This window comes from Paroedura picta, chromosome 2 (assembly GCF_049243985.1).
Source record: "Paroedura picta isolate Pp20150507F chromosome 2, Ppicta_v3.0, whole genome shotgun sequence".
Taxonomy (NCBI): domain Eukaryota; kingdom Metazoa; phylum Chordata; class Lepidosauria; order Squamata; family Gekkonidae; genus Paroedura; species Paroedura picta.
This window is the reverse complement of record NC_135370.1, coordinates 166,120,303-166,144,329: the sequence shown is the minus strand read 5'-3', so window position 1 is coordinate 166,144,329 and position 24,027 is coordinate 166,120,303. Positions and strand designations below refer to the sequence as shown.

Below are 24,027 nucleotides of genomic sequence, written 5' to 3'. Positions count from 1 at the left end.
TGGTGGTCCATAAGCAAATAAATAATGATAGAATTCATTATTTAGAATTCATTATCAAGTATTTAAAAGGGTACCATATGGAGGATGCACAGAAAAGCTCCACCTCATATCAATCAAAGCCCAAGCAATAATTGTATCCATTTACAATCATTTAAGAGCCAAGTGAGAATCACCAGGGCTGGCAATATGTGAGCTTTTCCCCTGGTGAGGGCTTTGGAGACCAAGACATATGAAGAAAGGTTGGGGGAGCTTGGTCTGTTTAGCCTGGAGAGGAGACGACTGAGAGGGGATCTGATAACCATCTTCAAGTATTTAAAAGGGTGCCATATGGAGGATGGAGCAGAATTGTTCTCTCTTGCCCCAGAGGGACGGACCAGAACGAATGGGATGAAATTCATTCAAAAGAAATTCCATCTAAACATCCGGAAGAAGTTCCTGACAGAGCGGTTTCTCAGTGGAACAGGCTTCCTCGGGAGGTGGTGGGTTCTCCATCTTTGGAAATTTTTAAACAGAGGCTGGGTAGCCATCTGACGGAGAGGCTGATTCTGTGAGGGCTCAAGGGAGTGGCAGGTTACAGTGGATGAGCGATTGGGATGTGAGTGACCTGCATAGTGCAGGAGGTTGGACTAGATGACCCAGGAGGTCCCTTCCAACTCTATGATTCTATGAATTCATATAAGGTGGGAGGAAGAGATCCCTCACCTGGATAGCCCAGGGTTGCCTGATCTTGGAAGCTAAGCAGGGCCAGCCCCAGGTTAATATTCTTAGGAGAGACCACCAAGGAAGCCCAGGGTTCCTACGCAGAGGCAGGCAATGGCCAACCGCCTCTGAATGTCTCTTGCCCTCAAAACGCTATGGGATCACCATAAAGCATCTGCGACTTGAAGGCTCTTTCCACCATGGACATCTAAAAATCCTGAAATCTGTCTTCTTCCTTTTGGCAGTTGTTTAACTGAGATTTTTTCACACAAAGTTTGGGGGGGGAAATAATGCACTGTGCTGCTAAGACTCCAACAGCTCTTAGCCTTCCAGTCAAAGGTTGAAAACGCTCCCAGGGAGACAACCAACAGAGATATCCAATACAGTAAGATGGCAAGAATCTCACTTTTACTAAAAACATGTAAGAAAGAAAACTTTTAAGCTGTATCTCGACACAAACATTTTTCAGCCTTCTAGTGAAAAATGAATACAGTGACGACAACTTATACAAGCTTGGATCCTACCTAGATTTCCACAGGAACCAAGGAGAAGTAATTTTCACCAATTCCCTCTCCTATGGAAGAACTCTGAATCTACCCAACCAGCAATTTCTGGGATTCTCCCACGAACAGCATTTTGGGGTGAGGGCCAAGAAGGCCCTGGTCCTGGATAGGACCAGATGCACTTCTTTCAGGCCAGGGTCCACCAACATCTTCTGAAACAATAATTCTCTCTCAGCTCCAGCTACCTCACAGGACAGCTGTGATATTAACATTTTAGAGGACTTTGTGGCTAATGGGAGAAGGAGGAAAACTAGCAAAAAATGCCCCCTTGGTGCCCACCAAAACTCCGGCAGAATCTACCCATAGATCATTTGACTCTCACCGTTCAGAGTGTCTTCAAGGCACTGCAGTGTCATTACAGCATCCACAGCAACAGCACAGATAGCTTTTGGACATGACCATATCAGAGAAACTGGGGATAGGAAATCCACTGGTCGGCAAAATTAAATGGGGAGCATTTGCCCTGCAAACATCACAGCTGAAACACAGCCAAGCTCCCAAAGCTTTTTTGGGTCTAAACCAGGCTTTCTCAACCAGGGTTTCTGAAACCTTGAGGTTTCTTGATGGCCCTGGTTTTCCTGAATGGGTGGGAGTTAATTAATTTTTTATACATTTTTTTTAAAAATTGTTAAACGTTTATTGGTGATATCACCATACATGGGGTTCTCCCATGGAATGGCGAGGGGGCCCTGAGGGGGCGTGTACACAGCTATGCTTCCCAACCATATTCTGCACAATTGTGATACTCCTGGGGGAGTTTGGAGCATGCAAAATGTTTCAAGGATTTCTCAACGGTAAAAAAGTAACGGAAGTCTGGCCTAAGCAATTCATATCCCATCTTTCTCTGAACAGATTCAAGGCACATATAGTTGTTTTCACATTACCTTCCAGAAATGAATATCAAGGTTGGTACACTTCACTTTCCTTGTTCAGCTTTTAGAAAAATACCGAAACCATGCACCAGTAAGGAAATACAGACTTGAAGTACATTAAAGACCAGGAACTTTATTATGGAATAAGCTTTTGTGCACATGTAAGAACCAACTCTTCTTCTAATAATAATAAACACAGTTTTTAATGTGCCCCAAGCCTATCCTTATTACTTTGATGTAAAACGGCAATGAATCCAGAGACAAGCATACATTAAAAGCATAAGAGTGCACAAATGTTGCACTTCCATGTTGACCCAGGAAGGTACATCAGAAACTGATGCTACAGCCAACACGACCCACCCCCACATGCATTTCATACAAGAAGACGACAAAAAACAAGGAGAACAAGAATAACAATAAGAAGAGTTGGTTCTTATATGCCGCTTTTCTCTACCAGGAGGAGTCTCAGAGCGGCTTACAATTGCCTTCCCTTTGCTTTCCCCCCAACAGACACCCTGTGAGGGAGGTGAGGCTGAGAGAGTCCTGATATTACTGCTCAGTCAGAACAGTTTTATCAGTGCTGTGGCGAGCCCAAGGTCACCCAGCTCGCTGCATGTGGAGGACTGGGGAATCAAATCCAGCTCGCCAGATTAGAAATTGCCCCTCCTAACCACTATACCAAGCTGGCTTTCAGCTTTCTCACACACCTTCATGTATAAAGAGATATTATGCCAACCCCTAGGACAGTGGTGGTGAACCTATGGCACACGTGCCAGAGTCAACATAGAGAGCCCTCTATGTGGGCATGTGCACCATCACTCCAGCACAGAGTTCGCTGAGTCAGCCTGCACGAGATCTAGTTTCCTGGCACTCAGAGGACAGGGAGGACTCTTCCCATGTATTCCCTGGCCCAGGAAGCAGTTGGCTGGCTCCAGTCACTCAGCTGGGCTGGTGTCTGCAAGCATTGGCAGGAGCAGGACAGCTGCACCAAATGGAGCCCAGGGAGAGCAGAGCTAGGCCAGACCCCACCAGAGATGCTACACACTGGTGCCTAATTTAAAAAGTGGGTTTTCTGGTCTGATCTCATTCATTTTGACACAGGATATGGCTTCACTCCTGGCAAATAGATGGGGAATAAAAGGAGGTAGTGACAGATTTTTTTTTCCTGGGCTCCAAGGTCACTGCAGATGGCGACAACAGCAAAGAAATTAAAAGACGCTCCTGGGGAGGAAACCTATGGCAAATTTAGTCAGCATCCTAAAAAGCAGAGACATCACCCTGCCAACAAAAGTGCGTTTAGTCAAGGCTATGGTCTTCCCAGTTGCAATGTATGGCTGCGAAAGTTGGACCATAAGGAAGGCTGAGCATCAAAGAATTGAGGCTTTTGAACTCTGGTGCTGGAGAAGACTCTCGCAAGTCCCTTGGACTGCAAGGCGAACAAACCGGTCAGTCCTAGAGATCAGCCCTGACTGCTCCTTAGAAGGCCAGATCCTGAAGATGAAACTCAAATACTTTGGCCACCTCATGGGAAGGAAGGACTCCCTGGAGAAGAGCCTAATGCTGAAGAAGGGGACAACAGAGAATGAGGTGGCTGGATGGAGTCACTAAAGCAGTGGGTGTGAACTTAAATGGACTCCAGGGAATGGTAGAGGACAGGAAGGCCTGGAGGATCATTGTCCATGGGGTCGCGATGGGTCGGACACGACTTCGCACCTAACAACTAAAACATGGCTTCACAGATGCATCCTTCATAGATGCATCGAGGAGGAAGAAGAAGCAGGGAGAAGAAACATGGCCACTCACAGTTGAGTTGGGACCTGCTATTTGCTCAGTTGACTCCCCAAAGATGCAGGAAAATATTTCTTATTAAATGTAAAAAATGGACAATGATGAAAGCCGACAAGAAGAAAGTTGATTTATATGGTGTTGGAGGAGCGGGGAATCAAACCCGGCTCACCACATGCGCATGAATGAGTTCCCTGCGCACAACAAGGGTGCTTATGAGGACGCTGAAGGACTGGCGTGAAAAGGTACATCAAATCAAGCTGTAACAGCTACAGCGTAGGAATGGAAAGGCACAAAGGTCCCTAGCTGGCTCATGTGCTGTGCAGATGAACTTGGGTCTTGGAGTCATGAGCCATAAATACTCTGCTTGAACGCTAAAAGCACAACATATTTTTAAACTGAACCATGACCTATTGGAGACACGCGGGTCGGATGGTGTTAATTATAAAAGCAAGTTTGCGAACTCCTCTGGAAAAAGAGCTAGACCATGAAAGCTCAGGACCAAGATAAACACCATTAAAAAGTAATCTGTTTCTGCCAATGATCTTGGTTGGGGGGGGGGGAATAAAACTGTGCTTTGCAAGGACTACTTTTGGTTTCCTTGGAAACAGCATGACTGGAAACAAGGTTCTTGTTTAGTTTTGTTTGTTAAGTTCAGAACTATTTGATGCAACCAAGAATTGCTTCCACGCAACTCCCATTCATTTCGATGGCGCTTCTGTCAAAAGGATGTTTGGCCAATGGGTCGACATTCTGCCCTGCCGTGCACGGAACAACTCCTTTCCCACAGATCCTCTTGGGTTCCTCAAGCCCTTTCCGATGCCTGGAAAAACCATGCCGAGGGCTGCCCAAAGGAACAGCCGTACGAGTTGGGAGGCTCAAGCGAAGATTTGAAAACGCTTCTCCTTCCTCGTCTGCAAATGAAGAAAGGAAAGGGGTTGATTTCACCCTTTGAATCTTTCCTTGTTCCATCCCACCAACCCTCACGGCTGTTCCTCTGCACAGATCCCTCAGGACTGATTATTCTGGAATCAGAAAGAGCTGCAAGAAAGGCAGAGAAGATGGGAAGTCATTTGTGTGCACACAGCATCACCTCCCAAAGTTCATCTCTGTACCAGTTGCTTTGAAAATATGCATTACAGAGGGCCCTCTGCAATGGACAGCAAACTCACCCGTTGACACAGTGGGTAGATGCACTTCCTGTCCAGCCTCCTTTTTGCCCGGCCACAGGATTTCTGTCTTTGAGGGGTTGGGTTTCAGGGAACTAGGCTCTAACCATCCAGCAACCACTTCCAAACAACTGGCAAATGTTTCCAGGGGGGAGTCCAGGTGGCCGTCCAGATTAGGAGATTATAGCGGGGTGTCATCTGCATATTGGTGACAACCCAGCCCATAACTCCGGACCAGCTGGGCCAGAGGGCACAAAAAGATGTTAAATGATGTGTGGGAGGGAACTGCCTCCTCTGGGACCCCGCAAAGGAGTCGATAGGGATGTGAACGCTCCCCCATCACAGCCACCCTCTGTGTCTGGTTCCAGAGAAAGAAGCACAGCCACTGAAGGGCTGTCCCCCAAAAGGGGACACCCCCCCCCCCCAACTCGTGGTCGACTACACTGAATGCAGCTGACAGATCAAGTATCTCATCGAAATGATTAGGAGGGGGGTGAAAGATGAGGGAGGTCAAGAACTCAGGGCAGTGAATAGTTAATTGATCATTTGTAGCAGGGGGAGAGATGCACAACTAGGATGAAATGTGTTAATAGGGGGAGGGAGAAGAGCCTACAAAACTGTTCCGAAGATAATGTGAAAATATATTTGCTGTTTACTTAGGTCTTCTGCCTCCTGTCCTTCCAATCTGTCTCCTTCACATTCCAAGTTGTTTTCTTTACCGTTAAAAATGTGAACGCTGCTTTCACGTTCAGTGGCTGCAGGAACAGCATAGAACATTCATTCTGAAGAAGAGAACATCGGGCAAGTGGGCTTCATGCCTGCAACCTCTTGAAATAACTGGAAATCAAGCACAAATCTTACCACTAGATTCCTGCCTCCCAAAGAAGGTGGCATTTTAATAAGGAGGCCAACATTTTTGCTACAGCAAAACAGGAAAAGGAAATCTTCCATAACTTGGTACACCGAAGGACAGATTTAAATGGCTAGCCGTGTTGGTCTGAAGTAGCACAATAAAATCAGAGTCCAGTAGCACCTTTAAGACCAACAAAGATTTATTCAGGGCGTGAATTTTCGAGTGCTTCAAGGAGTGAGCTTCCTCGACTTTGAGGAAGAGTGCTTGCACTTGAAAGCTCACGCCTTGAATAAATCTTTGTTGGTCTTAAAGGTGCTTTGTTGTTGTTGTTGTTAGGTGCGAAGTCGTGTCTGACCCATCGCGACCCCATGGACAATGATCCTCCAGGCCTTCCTGTCCTCTACCATTCCCCGGAGTCCATTTAAGTTTGCACCTACTGCTTCAGTGACTCCATCCAGCCACCTCATTCTCTGTCGTCCCCTTCTTCTTTTTGCCCTCGATCACTCCCAGCATTAGGCTCTTCTCCAGGGAGTCCTTCCTTCTCAAAGGTGCTACTGGACTCTGATTTTGTTTTGGTACACCAAAGCTCCTTCTGCTGCAGAGGACCTAGAGATGTCAAGAAAGGAGGAAGCAAAACTAAAGGGGAGATCCAGGACGGCCTCTGATGTATCTGTGGCAATTCCCATACCCCCAGAAATCACTGAGGAGTAGTGGGAGCAAACTTAGGTGCCCCTCCAAAAAAGAAGTCAATTGGCAAATCTATAGACAAGGGATAAATGTGAGAGGCTTTAAAAAGACTTTTCAAGCCACTTCTAGTCAGCTTCTGGTCAAGCCAAAGACTAAGAAAGAAAAGCCAGAGAGACTTGAAAAATTCAGCGTTATTGTAATGTTTCAGACAAAGGCTGACCCTTTCCATTATGCATATGTTGAAACACTTCTCCTCTGTGAAGTTTCCAACCTTCAGAGTCTCATAAATATTTTTCCCCCTGAAGGCTTTTTCAAATTTGCCTGGCTATTTTATTGCACCCAGTAAAAGTGGAGGCATGGTTTCTTTTCTGTTTTCTTTTTTCTCAACCCATAAAATGGAGCAACGCTACATTCCCTCCTCCTAAGGAACGGCGTTTTCTAACTTAACTCTCCAAGGTGCTGAACAGCCTCACCTACTGGCAGAAAGCGTGGACGATAAAAAGAGAACCGTAACCTTGAAACACACAATTTATTATTAATCACTTCCAGATCACCTTTTAGCATACAGAAGGCTTTAGGGTAAATAGCGCGTTCATAAATAATTGCTTCCTACTGGATTTCAACCAGACACACATGCACATATTTGCCTACTGGAAAAAGGAGGAAAGGTGGGGAGAGCAAATAAACTCAGTCCTAGAAAGCACAAGAGAAAAGTCAAGTCTTCGAGGGTATCTCGAGTAGGCTGAGGGGGGGGTGACCCAATAGGAACTCAGAAGTTGAGCTGTACAATAAAATAATGTAAAAATGGTAATTATTTATTATAGTGCACAATTAAAAACAGAATAAAAACTACATAAAAACTATACAGAACTAACAGCACATAGGAGGTAGTCTCCAAAAAGTCTAAAATTTACATATATTGGTTGGAGCCATAATTTACAGATCCCATTTAACCACTCAGCTACACTTTATAATGAGTTTAGACATTTTATATAGTGTATTGTTACAATTCTGACCCAGTAGGGTCGAAACGCGTTTGGTCTTATGTGCTGCTAGTTCTGTATAGTTTTTATGTAGTTTTTATTCTGTTTTTAATTGTGCATTATAATAAATAATTACCATTTTTACATTATTTTATTGTACAGCTCAACTTCCGAGTTACTACCTGTAAAGGTTGGGTTGTGTTCCTTTTTTGGTTTTGGGGGGGTGACCCAATGCCAGGCAGGGATAACTCTTGCTCTCGCCTTGCTTTTACTGGTTTGCCTTCTGCCTTTGGAGACAGATCAAGATGGGTAGCTGTGTTAGTCTGTCCGTGGAAGAAGAAAAGAGCAAGAATCCAGTAATCCCTTAAAGACTGACAATATTTGTGGCAGAAGACTTTCTGTGAGTCAGTGACTCCCAAAACTCCTGTCCTGCCACAAATTTTGGTAGTCTTTTAAAAAAAGATTTTAGAATTTCATTTAAAAACAATATACTAATATTAGAGAAGTTCTGTTTCTTTTACAGATGTTCAGTTGCAATCTTCTTAAAAAATAAAAAAGTGGGGGGAATCTTATCCTGGGAGACAGTTTCCAATGGGGGGGGTTAGTCTTGTTAGTCTGTGGGACGCTGCTGGACTCTTGCCCTTTTCTTCTGCCTTTAGGATTCCACTTAGTTCACTGTCTATAGAATGATAGAATCATAGAGTTGGAAGAGGCCATACAGGCCATCTAGTCCAACCCCCTGCTCAATGCAGGATCAGCCCAAATACCAGCCTTTCTCAACTTTTTGACCATTGAAAAACTCCTGAAACATTCCTCAGGCTTTGAGAAACCCCAGAAGTGGCGCGATTATGCAGAATATGATTGGGAAGCAGAGCTGTGGACACATCCACCGAGGCCCCTCCTTGGCCATTTGGGAGGGAGGGCAGGTCAACATGACCATATATGGTCATATCAACACCTGATAAATATGTACAAAAATAATTTACTCCCACCTTTTTGGAAAACCATTCCAGGGCCATCAAAAAAACCTCAGAGCTCCATGAAACCCGGGTCAAGAAAAAATAGCCTATGGCATACCTTGATTTAGGTGGTTATTTGTTTGCACCTCTATCTTTAAATTATCTGCCATTGTCTTGTTCTGATGCTGTATGAGTGCAGGGTTTGTTTGGTGAGAGCCAGTTTGGTGTAGTGGTTAGGAGTGCGGACTTCTAATCTGGCATGCCAGGTTCGATTCTGCGCTCCCCCACATGCAACCAGCTGGGTGACCTTGGGCTCTCCACGGCACTGATAAAACTATTCTGACCGGGCAGTGATATCAGCACTCTCTCAGCCTCACCCACCCCACAGGGTGTCTGTTGTGGGGAGAGGAATGGGAAGGCGACTGTAAGCCGCTTTGAGCCTCCTTCGGGTAGGGAAAAGGGGCGTATAAGAACCAACTCTTCTTCTTCTTCTTCTTCTTCTTCTTGTTTGTTTTATTCTACAACCCACTCTTGGTCTCTACAACAAAGACTATAAAGAAATAAAAGCAGCCTACAAAGAGGAAAAAAGGTTCACAAGGGCATTTATACCTGACCTACAGGTGACATGCCCATGGACGGATTGTTCCCTAGAAGAAGGGGGACAAGATGTTCCAGAGAGCCAGTCTTGTTGAACTAAAGCAAGCCTGCGGGTGCTGCCTGGACACTCCTGCCTCGAGTCATTTGCTGTGATCCGTACTAGAAAGCAGCATTCCCACAGTGACGGCATCCATACCAAGACGTTTAAACTGCTGTAGGTGTCCTACTCATATTTAATCTAACTGTGCCCTCTACTGGTACGAAAAGCACATCAAAGAAGCCCAGAGTAAATATTGCAAACTGTCCCTTGAACAAAAAAAAAAAAAATCAATACATTCCTTTTACAGACCCATCCGTGACAGTTTGGAGGAATAACAACGAAACAGCTTTCAAGGACTTTTTGCCACGCAATTAAGACTTTAACCCTACTGATCAGAAACTTTTAAATAATAAATATTTATTCATATCCTGCTTTGGGGGGGATTTCTACCTCTTCCCTCCAAAACAGCTTGCATTGTAATCAGATAGATAGATGATAGATGATAGATGATAGATGATAGATGATAGATGATAGATGATAGATGATAGGGAGAGAGAGAGAGAGAGAGAGAGAGAGAGAGAGAGAGACAGAGAGACAGAGACAGAGACAGAGACAGAGACAGAGACAGAGAGAGACAGAGACAGAGACAGAGACAGAGACAGAGACAGAGACAGAGACAGAGACAGAGACAGAGACAGAGACAGAGACAGAGACAGATAGATGTTCATTCTCTGAAATGCAACCAAGAACAGGACAATTGACTGCACTAGTCACATAAAAACCATCAATGCTCAGGTTATAAGGAGGGGTCAGGATAAAAGTTACTAAGGAGATTGGTGGAAGAGGCCAAACCACGATGCCAGAAATGCTTTTCCACAGCTGGTGCGGATTCACTTAAAACCACCCGCATGGGATCGCTGTCAATATTAACCTATCCTTTACTTAAAAGGTTTTGCTATCTAGTAATTGCTGGTTGACGGCAGTCCTCATAGGGGTTCCCAAGGCAAGAGATGAGCAGAGGAGTTTGCCATTATCTGGCTCCACGTAGCAACCCTGGACTTCCTGGGGGATCTTCTATCCAAGTGCTAACCCAGGCCAACCCTGCTTATCTTCTGAGCGCTGACAAATTTGGGCTACATGGGTTCATTCAGACCTCTGGCCTTCCTTCCGTCTTTATTCTTTTTTTTTCTGTCAAATAACAACTGACATGGCAATCCCATGGGGTTTTCAAAGCGAGAGAAGTGCAGAGGCAGTTTGTCATTGCCTGGCTCTGCACAGCAATTGGTGGTCTCCCATCCAAATACTATGCTTAGCTCCAAGATCTGACAATATCACTCAAGCCCAGGCCATCCAGGTCAGGGCGACCTATCCCTAATACTGATTAAATTAATGTTACGCCATATTTGTTTGAATTTATCAGAGGCCAGATATTTTTTTAAGGAGTCCGGCACTTATTTTTAAGTTAATGCAGTTCTTAGAGAACTACGTCACTTGGCAGTTCTGAAACAACGAGCTCACTCTAGGGCAGGCTAGATATCATCAGGCTTGCTAAGAGCTGTGGCAAGCAAAGACAGTTAGTGGCCACTGGCTCATGCGTCCAGCTGTTTTTATTTATTTTATTTTTCATTTAATTTCTTATGTCATTTCTATACCGCCAATCCTGGCACAGCCAGCTAGAGATGGTTCACATCACAATAAAAGTCTACAATACAAAGAAACTAAACCAAACCCACCCTACCTTCGCCCTTCATGTCCTCTCCTGCCATGCACAGGATGGTTCATGCCAACACCCACACAAGGTTGGGTAGGGAGGAGGGACCCAATTGATGTTCCACCACCCAGCTTCAAGCAAATGCCTAGCAGAAGAGCCCCTGCGGAACCGTGGTATCTCTGACAGGGCCCTTAGCTCTCCTGAGAACTCATTTCACCAGGCTGGGGCCAAGACCAAGAAGGTCCTAGCTCTGGCCACAGCCAGGCGGACGTCTATTGGGCCAGAAACTACCAACCTGTTCAAGTCCACAGGGCACAAAGCTCCGCTAGGGGCACAAGGAGACCGACAGTCCCTTGGATACACTGGGCCCAGACCACGAACAGCCTTGAGGCATGGCAGCCTACAGGGCACCGCCAGAGTGCCGTCAAGCTGCTTTGCTTTTTAAATGCCAACCCCATGCATGAATTTAATACCAATGAAAGCATGCTGCGAAAGAGCCATGGGTTCAAGAACCCACTCCCCACTCAATTCGGAAGGACCCATCAGACCAGGAAGATCACCTCTACCTTAAGGTGAAAGCACTCGCTGTTGTAAGAGAAAAAAGAGATCTCAAAAGGAAGGACTGGGATGAAGCCATCGTTGTGTCTGCTATGACAGGTGCTATCTCTGTGGACACGAAGAAGGAGGGAGAAGGCAGTCAGGCCTGAAGGATCCTTTTTACAGAAGCAGGGATGGTAGGCAGGATTTGCTTGCAGGTTCTCAAGTCCGAGACAACTGCCAAGAAGGGGCAAGGCTTCACGGGCACCTTAATTTCATTCCGTGCAGGAGTGGAGCCATACGTCTAAGCCCAAAAAAGGAGAGAACGCTCATCTCCACCTTGCTAGTTTTTAAAAAATGCATTAAGTGAACTTTTAAAGATGAAGACAATACAAAAGACTAAAGCCCTGGCAACGGCAAAACAGACTGCAGCAGCCATGAAAACAGCAATGAACAACAATGTAGTGACAGAAGGAACAAGACCAGTAAACAGCAGCAAAAATCTATACAAATCCGCATGAGGAAAGTGCAAATCGGCACCCTAACAGGAGACTGGTTTTACCTACGAGGAATAAAACAATCTTAACAGATTTCTGGAAGGCAGATAGAAAGCAGATAGGTTTCGTGGGCAAATGCAGTCTTGGGCTGTATCAACAGAGGCATAACATCAATATACAGTGGCCGGACACCTGGGCAGAATATACCCCCTCCCTTGTTTGGTGGGGTGCTGTTACTGGTGGATTTGGGTGGGTGGGGAGCAGAGGAGATATTGGGTTTTGCCGCCAGTGTTTGGTATTTAGGTGGGCCTCATGTTTTACTGTTTTTACTGTAAACCACCACGAGCCAGGAGGGTCCGGGAGTGGCAGTCAACAAATGTAAATGTAAATAAAATTAATAAAATTGCAAGGTGTCTTAGTATATGGTATTAGTCAGACCCCACCTGGAGTACTGTGTACCGTTCAGGAGGCTTTACTGCAATAAGGATGTGGAGATAATTGAGAGGGTTCAGGGGAGAGCTACAAGGATGATGATCCGGGGGGCCTGGGGACCCAGCCCTATGAGGAAAGGCAGTGGGACTTGGGAAGGTTCAGTCTGGAGAAGAGGAGGTTGAGAGGGGACAGGATGGCTCTCCTTAAGTATTTGAAAGGTTGCCACTTAGAGGAAGGGAGGGGAAAGTTCCTGTTGGCAGCAGAGGATAAGACTTGCAGTAATGGGTGTCAACTACATGTAGAAAGGTACTGGGCTAGATATCAGGGGAAAAAACTATCACGGTCAAAGGAGTTCAGCGGTGGAATCGACTGCCTAAGGAGGTGGTGAGCTCCCCCTCACTGGCAGTCTCCAAGCAGCAGCTGGACAGATCCTTATCCTGGATGCTTTAAGTTGGTCCTGCATTGAGCAGTGGGCTGGACTAGATGGCCTGTATGGCCCCTTCCAGCTGTATGATTCTGTGAGGTAGAAATTTCTTAAGCCAGGAGAAAGAGTCAGCAAAAAGCTCAGCCATGCATGCCCACCAATTTCAGCTCAATTAGTGTGGCCTCACAGAGGAGGGAAACAGCTGATCACGGACAGACTCATATTGATTCACAACATAACAGGCCCAACTATCTCAAAACAAAGCAACAATCCAACTTAAGGTAGATGGTTGTATTCCATGTGGGTAGACTTTTATTGCCCTGGCCTGGATAACCCAGTCTAGCCTGATCTCATAAGCTAAGCAGGATTTGCCCTGGAAAGTATTTGGATGGGAAATCACCAAGGAAGTCCAAGGTTGCTCTGCAGAGGCAAGCAATGGCAGACCACCTCTGCTCATCTCTTGCCTCAAAAACCCTACGGGGCAGCTGCAACTTGATAGCCCAAAATCAGAGATTCTTTTGGAAAGTAGGCAAGAATCTAAGTGGTCTTTCCCTGAATTACTTTATTCATCCACTTTTGAGCAGCACCTTCTCCCATTCACTTTTATAAACTAATCACAGAAGTGTGAATGGGAGGGGTTGCGGCTCGGTAGCAGAACATCTGCGTGGCATGAAGGTGGCCATGGGTTCAATTCTCAGCACCTCCAGGTTTGCATAATTATGCCAAGGCATTTTTGTTCATGCGTCCCCTGCTCACTATTGCCTCTCCCTAGCTAATTAACTAATTGACAGGTAGCTCAGAAAAGCTCCATCTCCTATCAATCAAAGCCCAAGCAATAATTGTATCCATTTACAATCCTTTAAGAGCCAAGCGAGAATCACCGGGGCTGGCCAAATGTGAGCTGTGGGGAGAATTCGCACGAGCAGCAGGACGCCGTAAAAGTCTTCCGCCTAAAGCCGTGGAACGCAGAGCAACAAGGCTGCAGCAAGCCGAGGAAGCGCCAGAAGGCTTTAATTATAAGGCTAACCTATGAGCCGTCATTTCGATTCCACAGAAAGAGTGGAGTTTTTAGAAAATTATACCTTATAGCAGGTCACAGAAAGGCAGGGTGAAATTAGAAGTTGTGTATGACATGGGGCGTTAGTTCCTTTTCTTCCTTCAAAAAAATCTTTTTTAATTCTGGCGTTCAAGGCCAAATTGCTTCCACACGTGGACGAGCAGAGCACGTCTCGGGGTGGGCTGTGCCGACTCCTCCACGTGAAGCGCCAGGAGACGGAGACGGATTTGGAAGAAGCCGCTGGGACGGACAATTGCCATGCTGGGCGCAGGCAGGAGGCAGGAACTGTTGGCGGGATAACCTACGGTGCACTGAATGGAATAATTGCGGACTGCGGGAAAGCAGCCGTTGGGGGTAGACGCTCGCGGGACACGGCTCAGTGGGAGAGCCCGCGCTTCGCATACAAAATCTGCCGCGTTCCGTTCCAGGCATCTCCGGTTAAAGAACCTCAGGTTCCAAGGATGGGAAAAATTTCAGCTTAACATCTTTCCAAGGCTTTTGCTGATCCGAGCAGGTATCACGGACCTAAGAGTGCAGCGCAAGCACACTTACCCTTTATTATTATTATTATTATTATTATTATTATTATTATTATTATTATTATTATTATTATTATTATTGCCTGCCTCCCCCAAAGGCTCGAGGCGGGTTACAAAATTCGGCTTAAAAAAACCCACAATATCCCGTTAAAACCGATAAAAACCAGAAATGCAAATAATACAAAATCTCATAGACCAAGAAACCGCGGCAAAAAACACATCCTCCTAAACCTAAAACCCAGATCTAGAGGGGGAGGAGTAGAGGATGCTGATAGACTTTGCTACCACCATTTTAAGAGGGGGGGGGTGATCTTCCTTGCTGCCCAGCCTCCCGCCCTGAGCTTTCAGGGAGGGCGGTATATAAATACAATAAACAAACAAACAAGCTGGAGGAAGAGCTCCGTTTTACAAGCCGAATGACTGCAATGGACAGATGGGTGTGACACTGCTTAGGATTGCGCTGTTATTGTACCACTAGGGGCCAAGCCCGGTGCATTGAGGAATACACCAGGCACTATATTGGGGAGGAGGGGGGTGGAAGAACTATGCGGACGGTCTCCCTCTCCCCCCAGGACCTGGAAAGGCTGCAGGAACTCACTGGCAGGGGCAGCTCTCACGCAGCAGGGATCTGCAGCCTGCAGGCCTCAGAGGGAAGTGGAAGGAGGAGGGGGTGGTCAGGGATGGGGGACGGAAGGCGATTGGCTGGACACTGGACAGACAGGCAACCTAGTTAGAGGAGGCACTCAGGGATCGGACAGCTGCCCTGAGTGGGTATTAAGCACTTAAGCCATGAGATACCCTCCTCCTCCAAGGTCTTAACAGAAATATATTATGTGGAACAGATGGAGTAAGCTATAATTAATCAAAATTTTAGTCCAGGGATTCCCAGCCAGGGGCCCGTGGTCCCCCACTTGTCCACAAGTTAGGGAACCAGCAACTTCCACTGTTCCCTCCCTCCCCAAGCATGAATGAGTTCTCTTTTGGCTTCTGTCCCTGGGAGGGGGCAGAGCCTCCACGCCATAAACTGCCTCCTGTCTCTCCCCCCCCCCACCTCCATTTTCCTCAAGACTGCCTGTTAAAGCAGGTGGTTTTGTTGCATCTGGTGATATGTAACTTAAAGGGCTGTGGCAGGGAGGTATGGCCAGCTGACATCACTTCAGGGGCTCCTTGAAGCTTGAAACATTATTTCAGAGGTTCCTCCATAGTCCGAAGGTTGGAAAAAAGCTTCCTTAGTCCATCAAGGTCAATATTGTCTACTAAGACACCTCCCCAGAGTCTCAGATGGACATCTTTCATGTCACCCGTTGCCTAGTCCTTTTAACCCAGCAAGGCTGGGTCTTGCACCTGGGACCTTCTGGATGCAAAGCAGAGGCTCTTCCACTGAGCCACCTGTAGCAGCAATACCAACACCGTTTGGGGATCCAGGACAACAGGTGCCAGTACTCTGGCACACTAGAGGTTGCTTCCTATGTTCTGTACCAATACTCAAAGTCTCTAGAACCTGGCCTCAGAACACCACCAATTAGAAGAAGAGCTGTTTTTTTATACCCTGCTTTTCACTACCCAAAGGAGTCTCAAAGGGGCTTACAGTCGCCTTCCCTTTCCTCTCCCCACAACAGACACCCTGTGAGGGAGGTGAGGCTGAGAGAGCCCTGATATTGCTGCTCAGTCAGAACAGCTTTATCAGTATTGTGGTGAGCCCAAGGTCACCCAGCTGGCTGCATGTGGGGGAGCAGGGAATCAAACCTAGTCCTCTGGATTAGAGTCCACAATTCTTTAACCACTACACCATGCTGGCTCTCAATTAAGGCCTTCAACAGAGACATTGCTCTGTGTGCCACCATTCTGAGAGGCTGGGCAGGTCAGAGACAGGGCCTTTTCTGCAGTGACACCATTGCTCAGGAAATCCTTCCCTACCGTATAATTTCAAAGTCTATAGGCTTCAAGCAAAGACATTTTTGTCCTCCCAGGCCATTTAGATCTACCTCCCCTGTACTTGCTCCTTTTCTTTTTGATCACAGCATCCTTTTGTCCAATTAAGTTGGCTGCTCAGGACTCCATGAGCTACTTCAGTTATATAAATGATGCTGTTTTCAGCGGCTTTATTGCATCCGTGCTTGATTTTTTTTTTTGCTGATGTTCTTTTTCTTGTTTTGTTGTTTTGGGAATCCTCATTATTGTAAGCCAACGTGCAGATTTTTATATGGAACGATAAGGGTGTATGCATTCGAAATTGAGAAATGCTAGCTCTGCCCCAGGGGCCTATGCTCTTCCAATGCAATTCTCCCCCGGAGCAACTAAAGCAGAGAATGGGATCAAGCCCCCTGATAAAGGTATGTAATCTGCAATCTCTGTTACTCACACAGATTCATGAAAAGTCAGCATGGTGGAAAGTTCCAAGATTAATAGTCTATTCATCTTACAGACTCTACTGATAGCTCTTTGCAGGGCAGCTTATACCAGCTTACCTCATTTCAAAGATCCCATCACTTTGCTGGCTTTTTTACCTTGGAGATTTAACAAAACCTTAGTAAGAGACCGTAAGAAAAATTTGTCCTTCAGTCAGTAAATATCACCCCTGGGTACAATTCTAAGGATTCGCATACTTCCTCCAACCCCCTTGCCCTTCGGACGAGGCGTGAGGTTGGGCTGCAAATGAACTCATCCAGGAGTGTGATCTTGAGGTCCTTAGTGAGCCAAGACTACTTATTTTGTTCTTTGTATGCAACCTTTCCACCCAGACAGGTCCCCAATGCAGTGGACATCAAAACATTTCAACACCCTAATACTATACTGTAGTGATACATTTATCTGTATATTGCCATATGCCTTTACAAAATATAAAATTTATAAACCGTAAAATAGAATAAAAGAACTGTATAAAATATAAAATTTGAGAGCAAAGAACTGATACAGCATAGGTAATGGTACCCCCTGTGCAAGCACCGAGTCATGTCTGACCCTTGGGGTGATGCCCTCTAGCGTATTCATGGCAGACTCAATACGGGGTGGTTTGCCAGTGCCTTCCCCAGTCATTACCGTTTACCCCCCAGCAAGCTGGGTACTCATTTGACCGACCTCGGAAGGATGGAAGGCTGAGTCCACCTTGAGCCGGCTGCTGGGATTGAACTCCCAGCCTCATGGGCAGACAGCTTCAAACAGCATTTCTGCTGCCTTACCACCCTGCGCCACAAGAGGCTCTTACAGCATACATGAAACAGTATACATGAGTACAAAGTGCAAGAGTATTAAGAGCCTGCCTTAACCCCCTAGTACAGAAGGCTACTATTACTAGCTTACATTAGCATGCGTGAATGCTCCTAAAGATATAATTCCACTATTACAGAGCCGTTTAAAACTATTTCTGGATTGCCAACATCAGTTATGAGTTCACATTCTCAAGAGCTCTCCTTACTGCAATGATTTTAAATTACCCCCCAACAAGTTAAAAACAGCCAATCTAAGTAGTGTTACCTAATAATTGTTCTTTTCATGCTTTATCTCCACTGACTGCTCATAATTGAGTACATGTATTTTTTATAAATCCACTGTAAACGACCCGAGGCAATTATTCACTAAGGCGCGATATAAAAATTCCAAAAGAAATAGATGGGGGCATGTAATAAAAACGTTTTAATGTTAATACTTGATTTTATCAAGTGATTGTTTTAAACTATGTTAAACTACCCACCCTGAGCTGTCTGGGAAAGGTGGGATACATAAAGATGTCGATGAACTAAAAGAAAAACATCAAGATTATGCCCTTCAAATTTCAGCTGTCATCAACATCCTAGATTAACCCAGAAAAGCCAGTTCTGTGGTTGTGGTAGGAAGTGCTGTCTAGTTGCAATGGACTTATGACAACCTCGTGAAGTTCTCAAGGCAACAGACATTCAGAGGCGGTTCACCACTGCCTGCCTTGGCATCGCAACCCTGGACTTCCATGGTGCTCTCCCATCCAAAAACTAATCAGGGTTGACCCTGCTTAGCTTCCAAGATCCATGTCATAGCCAAATTCTGTGCAGGCAAAATGTTTAGGAGTGAACAAGAGGCTAGGGTCCAAACGTTTCAGGCATTCTTGGAGGGATTAGAGGGGCTTTTTTATTTATTTCATTTATATCCTGCCTTGAATCCCAATGGGGACCCAATATGCCTTACATTGTTCTCCTCACCTCCCTTTTAGCTCACAACAACCCTGTGAGGCAGGTTAGGCTGAGATTGTGCAGTTGGCCAAAGGTCAAGCAGAGAGCTTCCATGGCAGAGTAAGGCTCCAAACCTGGCTCTCCATATCCTAGTCTAACACTCTAGCCCAGCCTTTCTCCATTTTTGTACCTTTCAGAAACCCCTGAAACATTCTTCAGGCTTTGAGAAACTCCCGAAGTGGTGCAATTGTACAGAATATGGTTGGGAAGCAGAACTGTATACAAGCCCCCCCCCCCCCTTCCAGCCACCTTCAGGCTCATCATTGGCCATTTTAGGATGGGGGGGGGGGTAATATAACCATATATAGTCATATCATCTGATAAATGTTTAACAAATTTAAAAAGTATACCAAAAATTAATTAACTCCCACCAATTCAGGAAACCCTTCCCAAGGTTGTCAAGAAACGCTGGAGTTTCACAAAACCCTGGTTGAGGAAGACTGCTCTAACCACTACACCATAATATAATAGCACCTTCCCTAACCTACAGCATGTTTTCCACTCTATGATAGTCTCTTCTTCTCACCAGCACTATAAGTGCCTTGCTACTTTGTTACTTTTTAAAAAGGAAGTTTTTAACTGCCTATGAATGTTTTGTTTATTGTTGAAAGCTGCCCCGAGCCCACTAGCAGAGAGGGGAGGTCTATAAGTGAAATACTAAACAAAATTCCCTCCCACTCCTAATATTATTTCCCGCTCAACAAAATACAGGAAAGTTATCAAGATTCCGAATTCTGTAGCAGTTTCTAACCATTCACAGTAATCTGGCTTGCAGGTGATGTCTCAAAGGACGTTACCTGTTGAAGCACAAGTACCTAAACTGTTCTCTGGTATGTTTTATTTGACCATCAGTACTGTAATGGGCAGGGAAGGCCCTTTGTGGCCTTCCCAGCCCTGGGGGGGAACACAGCCTCCCCCTCTCTTTACCCACCCCTGCACTTCTAATTAGGGCTGTGCAGGCCCTCCGCAGCCTGTGCAAGGCCATGAAGGGCCTTCCTGGCCCCTGGGGAAGTGCAGCCTCCCCCATCTGCCCGCATAGATAAATGGGCCAGGAAGGCCCTCCGTGGCCTCGGGGGGAGTGCAACCTCCCCCTTCCCCTGCCCCCACACTTCAAAAGGCTTTACCAGCCCAGGGGGGAGCACCGCCTTCCCTCCCCCCACACACACACTTACCAGTGGGCCAGGAACACACTGGCTGTAAGGTCACCAGAGCGTTCCTGGCCAGGCTGGTGGGGGCGGGCTGTATCCAGACTTTGGCCCAATCGTGTTGTGCCAAAGTCCAGGAGGGGCGGGCCCCATTCAGGCTGTGGGCCAATTGGGAGGCGCATTGCACCTCCCGAATAGCCCAAAGATCAGGCAGGCGCCACCCACTCTCCTCCCACTTACCCCTTATCTTTTTATTTAACAGCGCAAGTTGTTCCAAATTAGCTTGTATACATTTATTTCAACTCCCTTTATCTTAGCTCTAGTAATACCACTGCTGCTGCTGTAGCTATCCTGTTTGGCATTAACACTCTTGGGTGGGGGGAGGGACTGGAAACACCTTCATTTCCTCAAAAGGGAAGGGGGCTGAAATCAAGGAGACACATTCTAGTCAACAGCTCTTTATCAGCGACAAAAGTTTTCTGAACTTGGGTTTGGTCTTTTGAAGCTACACAAAGAGTAGACGACCACCACTATCCTCCACTGCCATAAGCAAGCGTAGAGCTTGAAAAACATCCCAGTTATTCAGTACACAGGTGGAAAGGAGTTACAGCATTCTACAATCCTCCAATTCAGTCACACCCCAGTTGCTCTCCAACTCAAATTGGCACTAATCATAGGATCACGCAGTGGCAGTTCTTTTATCCACCTCCTCAATATACGGAAGTTCAATTTCAAGACTAGCAAAGAAGTCTAATGCAGACAATAAAAGGAGTGCACAGAATGTAATAAGTAAACCAATGAATCCGTGCAGGCCCAGTAAAAAGTTTAATGAGAGAACTTCCTAACAGGAGAAACCCAATTTCCAACACAATTTTCAACAAACAAGTCCCGGTGAATTACCCTTGTTTCGGTATACTTCATCAGTATATAATATAACAATCAGTAGGCAAAATGAGATACAATTCCTCTGGAATTCCTGGAGACAGAGAGAACATAGAACATTTGCTAATTGTATCTCATTTCATCCATTGATTGTTATATTATACACTGACGAAGCATATCAAACAAGGGTAATTCACCGGGACTTGTTCGCTGAACACTGTGTTGGAAATTGGCACTCTCCTATTAGGAAGTTCTCTCAGTAAACTATTTATTGAGCCTGCACAGATACATTGGCTTACTAGCAAAGAAGTCTGTCTGCATAAAACTTCACACAACACAAAAACAGCCTGCATAATAGTCATTCACCATAAAAATACTTCACACCACTGAAAAAGACTCATAGTGACTCTCAAAATGCATGAAATGTCAAACAGCATCCATGCCAACTCATCCATTCTGCACCATATTACCTTGATAGTATTATCCATGGATGCAGAGAGCAACATGTGGCTCCATTTCTGTTCAGGACACCACTGGACAACGTTGACGGGACCTCTGTGTTCAGACATGCGAAACACCAAGTTTGTGGGAATTTCCGTTGCCTCGTATTCGGATCCTAAATATGGCATGATGTATTTGGAAGTTTTAATGGACATTCCATCTCCTGCAACACCAAACTTAGCTGAGTAACTTGTGCTTTCTTCCCCAGTTTCAGCTTCAGGATATTTTTCCTTTCTCAGTCTTTTAGGAATATATGGCCTCAGTCCCTCTAAAGTAACACCACTGTCCTCATGGGTCCTCTTCTGAGAATAACTCTCGTTTGCAGAAAACACTTGAGGTTTCAGCAAAGGACTGAATGACTGCTCCGGACTACAAGTAGCCATTTGGAAAGCAGCAGGATAAGCTTTCTTAGGATGCACTACTGCTGAAGACTTGTTATTAGCCTCCCCATGATACAAAAAAGGATCAATGTGGAAGACGTTCCTTTTGGAACCAGCCATGTAGTCTACAGAATGGATTTGGCTCTTAGAAACTGTGTTGAATCCATCCCTGGATCCAGTAGCAGACATGGCAGGATTTTCAAGATTCTCTTTACTGATAAGAACATCTTCAGACTTGCCAGCGTCCGTCTCAGAGTCCGAATCGTCATACGCAACTAAAGAGTTCATTGAGTCAGATATTCGGAAATTCTTGAGCTTCTGCTTTCAGAGCCTCATGGTGGGCAATTTCTGCAATGAAAAGAACTGACATTCCAAAACAGTCTTTCAATATACAAAACTCTGTTGACAGTCAAACTAACACAAGATGCTCTTACAATCACCTGCTAATTCAATATGCATATATCATATCATTCATCTCAAGGCTGGTTCCAAGTTATAGGGGGCCAGATGCAGAGTATCCAGGAGACCCCTCCTTTCTTCTGCCCACCGTCCCCTTTTTGTGACTTCTTTCCCAACAAACTACATGCCCCTCACCTGCGCATCCTTCTTGCACCCACTTCCAAGCCCTCACACTTCCCATGTTCACATACCCTGCATGCCCTTTATCCCAACTGTGCTGGGCAGTCTGCACAGCTGAGCGCGCAGGGCAACCAAGCAGCAGGGGAAGGGCAGGTGGAGGGAGTAGTGGGCCCCTCCTGGAACCCTAAGCCCCAGTACCTGCCTTTCTCTGACCCTGGCCACAAGGGCAAGGACAATCTGAATATGGAATATTACATAACCTCCCATGTATTTCTTCAGAGGAGTCAGTGTTAAGACAAGCTTGAGCAAATGGCCCAGCATAATGAAGAACTGTTAAATGTCACATAAAGGAAGTGAAGGACTGAGGTGGCAAAATGCCATAGAATTGGGTCAAACAAACTCTACAAGCACAAATTACCCTGCTATCATAATTTAACTTGGTGAGACAATTTTTGACAATGGAGAGGGTCTCTGCCTGCCCCAGCTGCTATCGTCTAGTATCAAGAGTCTTCATCCATCCACATTTCACATGGAATAATGATCTAGCCCAGAGGTTTGTGAGGTTAAACAGGGCAGGGGATTATCATATACCCTGAGGTCTTTGAAGAACGGACAGCATAAAGATACAATTGTGAAGGTAACTTAAAACTGAGAAGGATTGCTTACAGTGGGTTCAAAGGAGGGTAACAAAGATGGTTGAGGTTCTGGTGGAAAAATCCAATGAAGAAAGTTTGAAGGAATTAAGTAGCCTACAGAAGAATTAAGGGAGACATGATCACACTCTTCAGGTATCTAAAAGCCTGTCACATGGAAGAGGACCAACACTTGCTCACTGATGCTCCAAAGTAGCGATCCCCAACCTGTGGGCCGTGGACCACATGTGGTCCTTCGACTAATTGGAGGTGGGCCTTGAAGGACGCCTCCCCCCCCCCCCGGGCCCTTTACAACATACTTCGGTTGTCTCCTATCACTCCCAGATGGGACTATCTCGTTGCAGAGAAACAAGCTCAGGGTTCCCATTGATTTGTCATTGCCATGAGTTAAAATTTCCTTGAAAATAAAATGTTCCTTATGTTCATTGTTGTGGCGTGTCTGTATCTTATTTTGAAGGGATGTTTAAACATTACCATAGCGACCAGAGTCAGAGAGCGTTAGGGCAATGGTTGAGAGTAGAGGAGTAAACTACCCCCCCCCACCGGGCCTAAAATTGTCAAGCATTAAGTGGTCCCCGGTGATAAAAAGGTTGGGGACCACTGCTCCAAAGGACAAAACTAGATCTAATTAAGGGAGTTCAATTGAATTATTAGGTGAAATTTCCTGAGAGTTACAGTAGTTTGACAATGGAACCAATTACATGGGGTAGTCAATCTGTTTTCCTCCAGATGTCCATGGACTACAATTCCCATGAGCCCCTACCAGCCTTTGCTGGCAGGGGCTCATGGGAATTGTAGTCCATGAACATCTGGAGGACCACAGGTTGACTTCACTGAAGGTATTCAACGTGTGTGTGTGTGTGTGGGGGGGAAGCATTTGCTTACTGCCCACTTGAATCTATCTTCTAAATTTTGCTACTCTAAAGGAGTCCAGTTATTCTACGCAGCGTCCTTCCACTTGGATTCTACATAGGATCACGCACGGCCAAAAAAACGGGTTTTTATCCTCCCGCTTCCAAGAGGCAAAGGCAGCCCCCTGAGCTTGGGACTTACCCCCGATAACCCACCCCGTGCCTTGGAAGTCCGCTTCTCGAGCGAGTTCAGCACCGCTTCCCGGGCGGGCGCATTTCCCTGAAACACCGCCTGAAACTCCAGCCTCTCCCCCTACGGCGGAGCTCAGGCCGGTCCATCCTCGCAACGTCCCGCCCAGAAACTCGGCCCCGGGCTCCCACGTTCCTAGCGCGCTCCTGCCCCTCCTCCTCTCCTCTCCGGCCGGACCTT

General features: G+C 46.0%; 1 protein-coding gene across 7 annotated transcripts in view; it reads right to left on the bottom strand.

Moving 5' to 3' along the window:
* WDR25 (WD repeat domain 25) overlaps positions 1–23,984 on the bottom strand; it is a 131,848-nt gene extending 107,864 nt beyond the window's left edge. For 2 of the 7 annotated variants that reach the window (XM_077323679.1, XM_077323686.1), the window contains exons 1-2: positions 23,800–23,984; positions 21,104–21,862 (exon numbers count right to left, since the gene is read on the bottom strand). In XM_077323679.1, coding sequence (XP_077179794.1) covers positions 21,104–21,802 — 699 coding nt within the window. In that variant the 5' untranslated portion in view covers positions 21,803–21,862; positions 23,800–23,984. Of the gene's footprint in view, positions 1–21,103; positions 21,878–22,759; positions 22,843–23,799 lie in introns of all 7 variants that reach the window. The other 5 variants (XM_077323681.1, XM_077323684.1, XM_077323680.1 and 2 more) reach the window with 5 other exon arrangements.
* Positions 23,985–24,027: the final 43 nt, after the last annotated feature.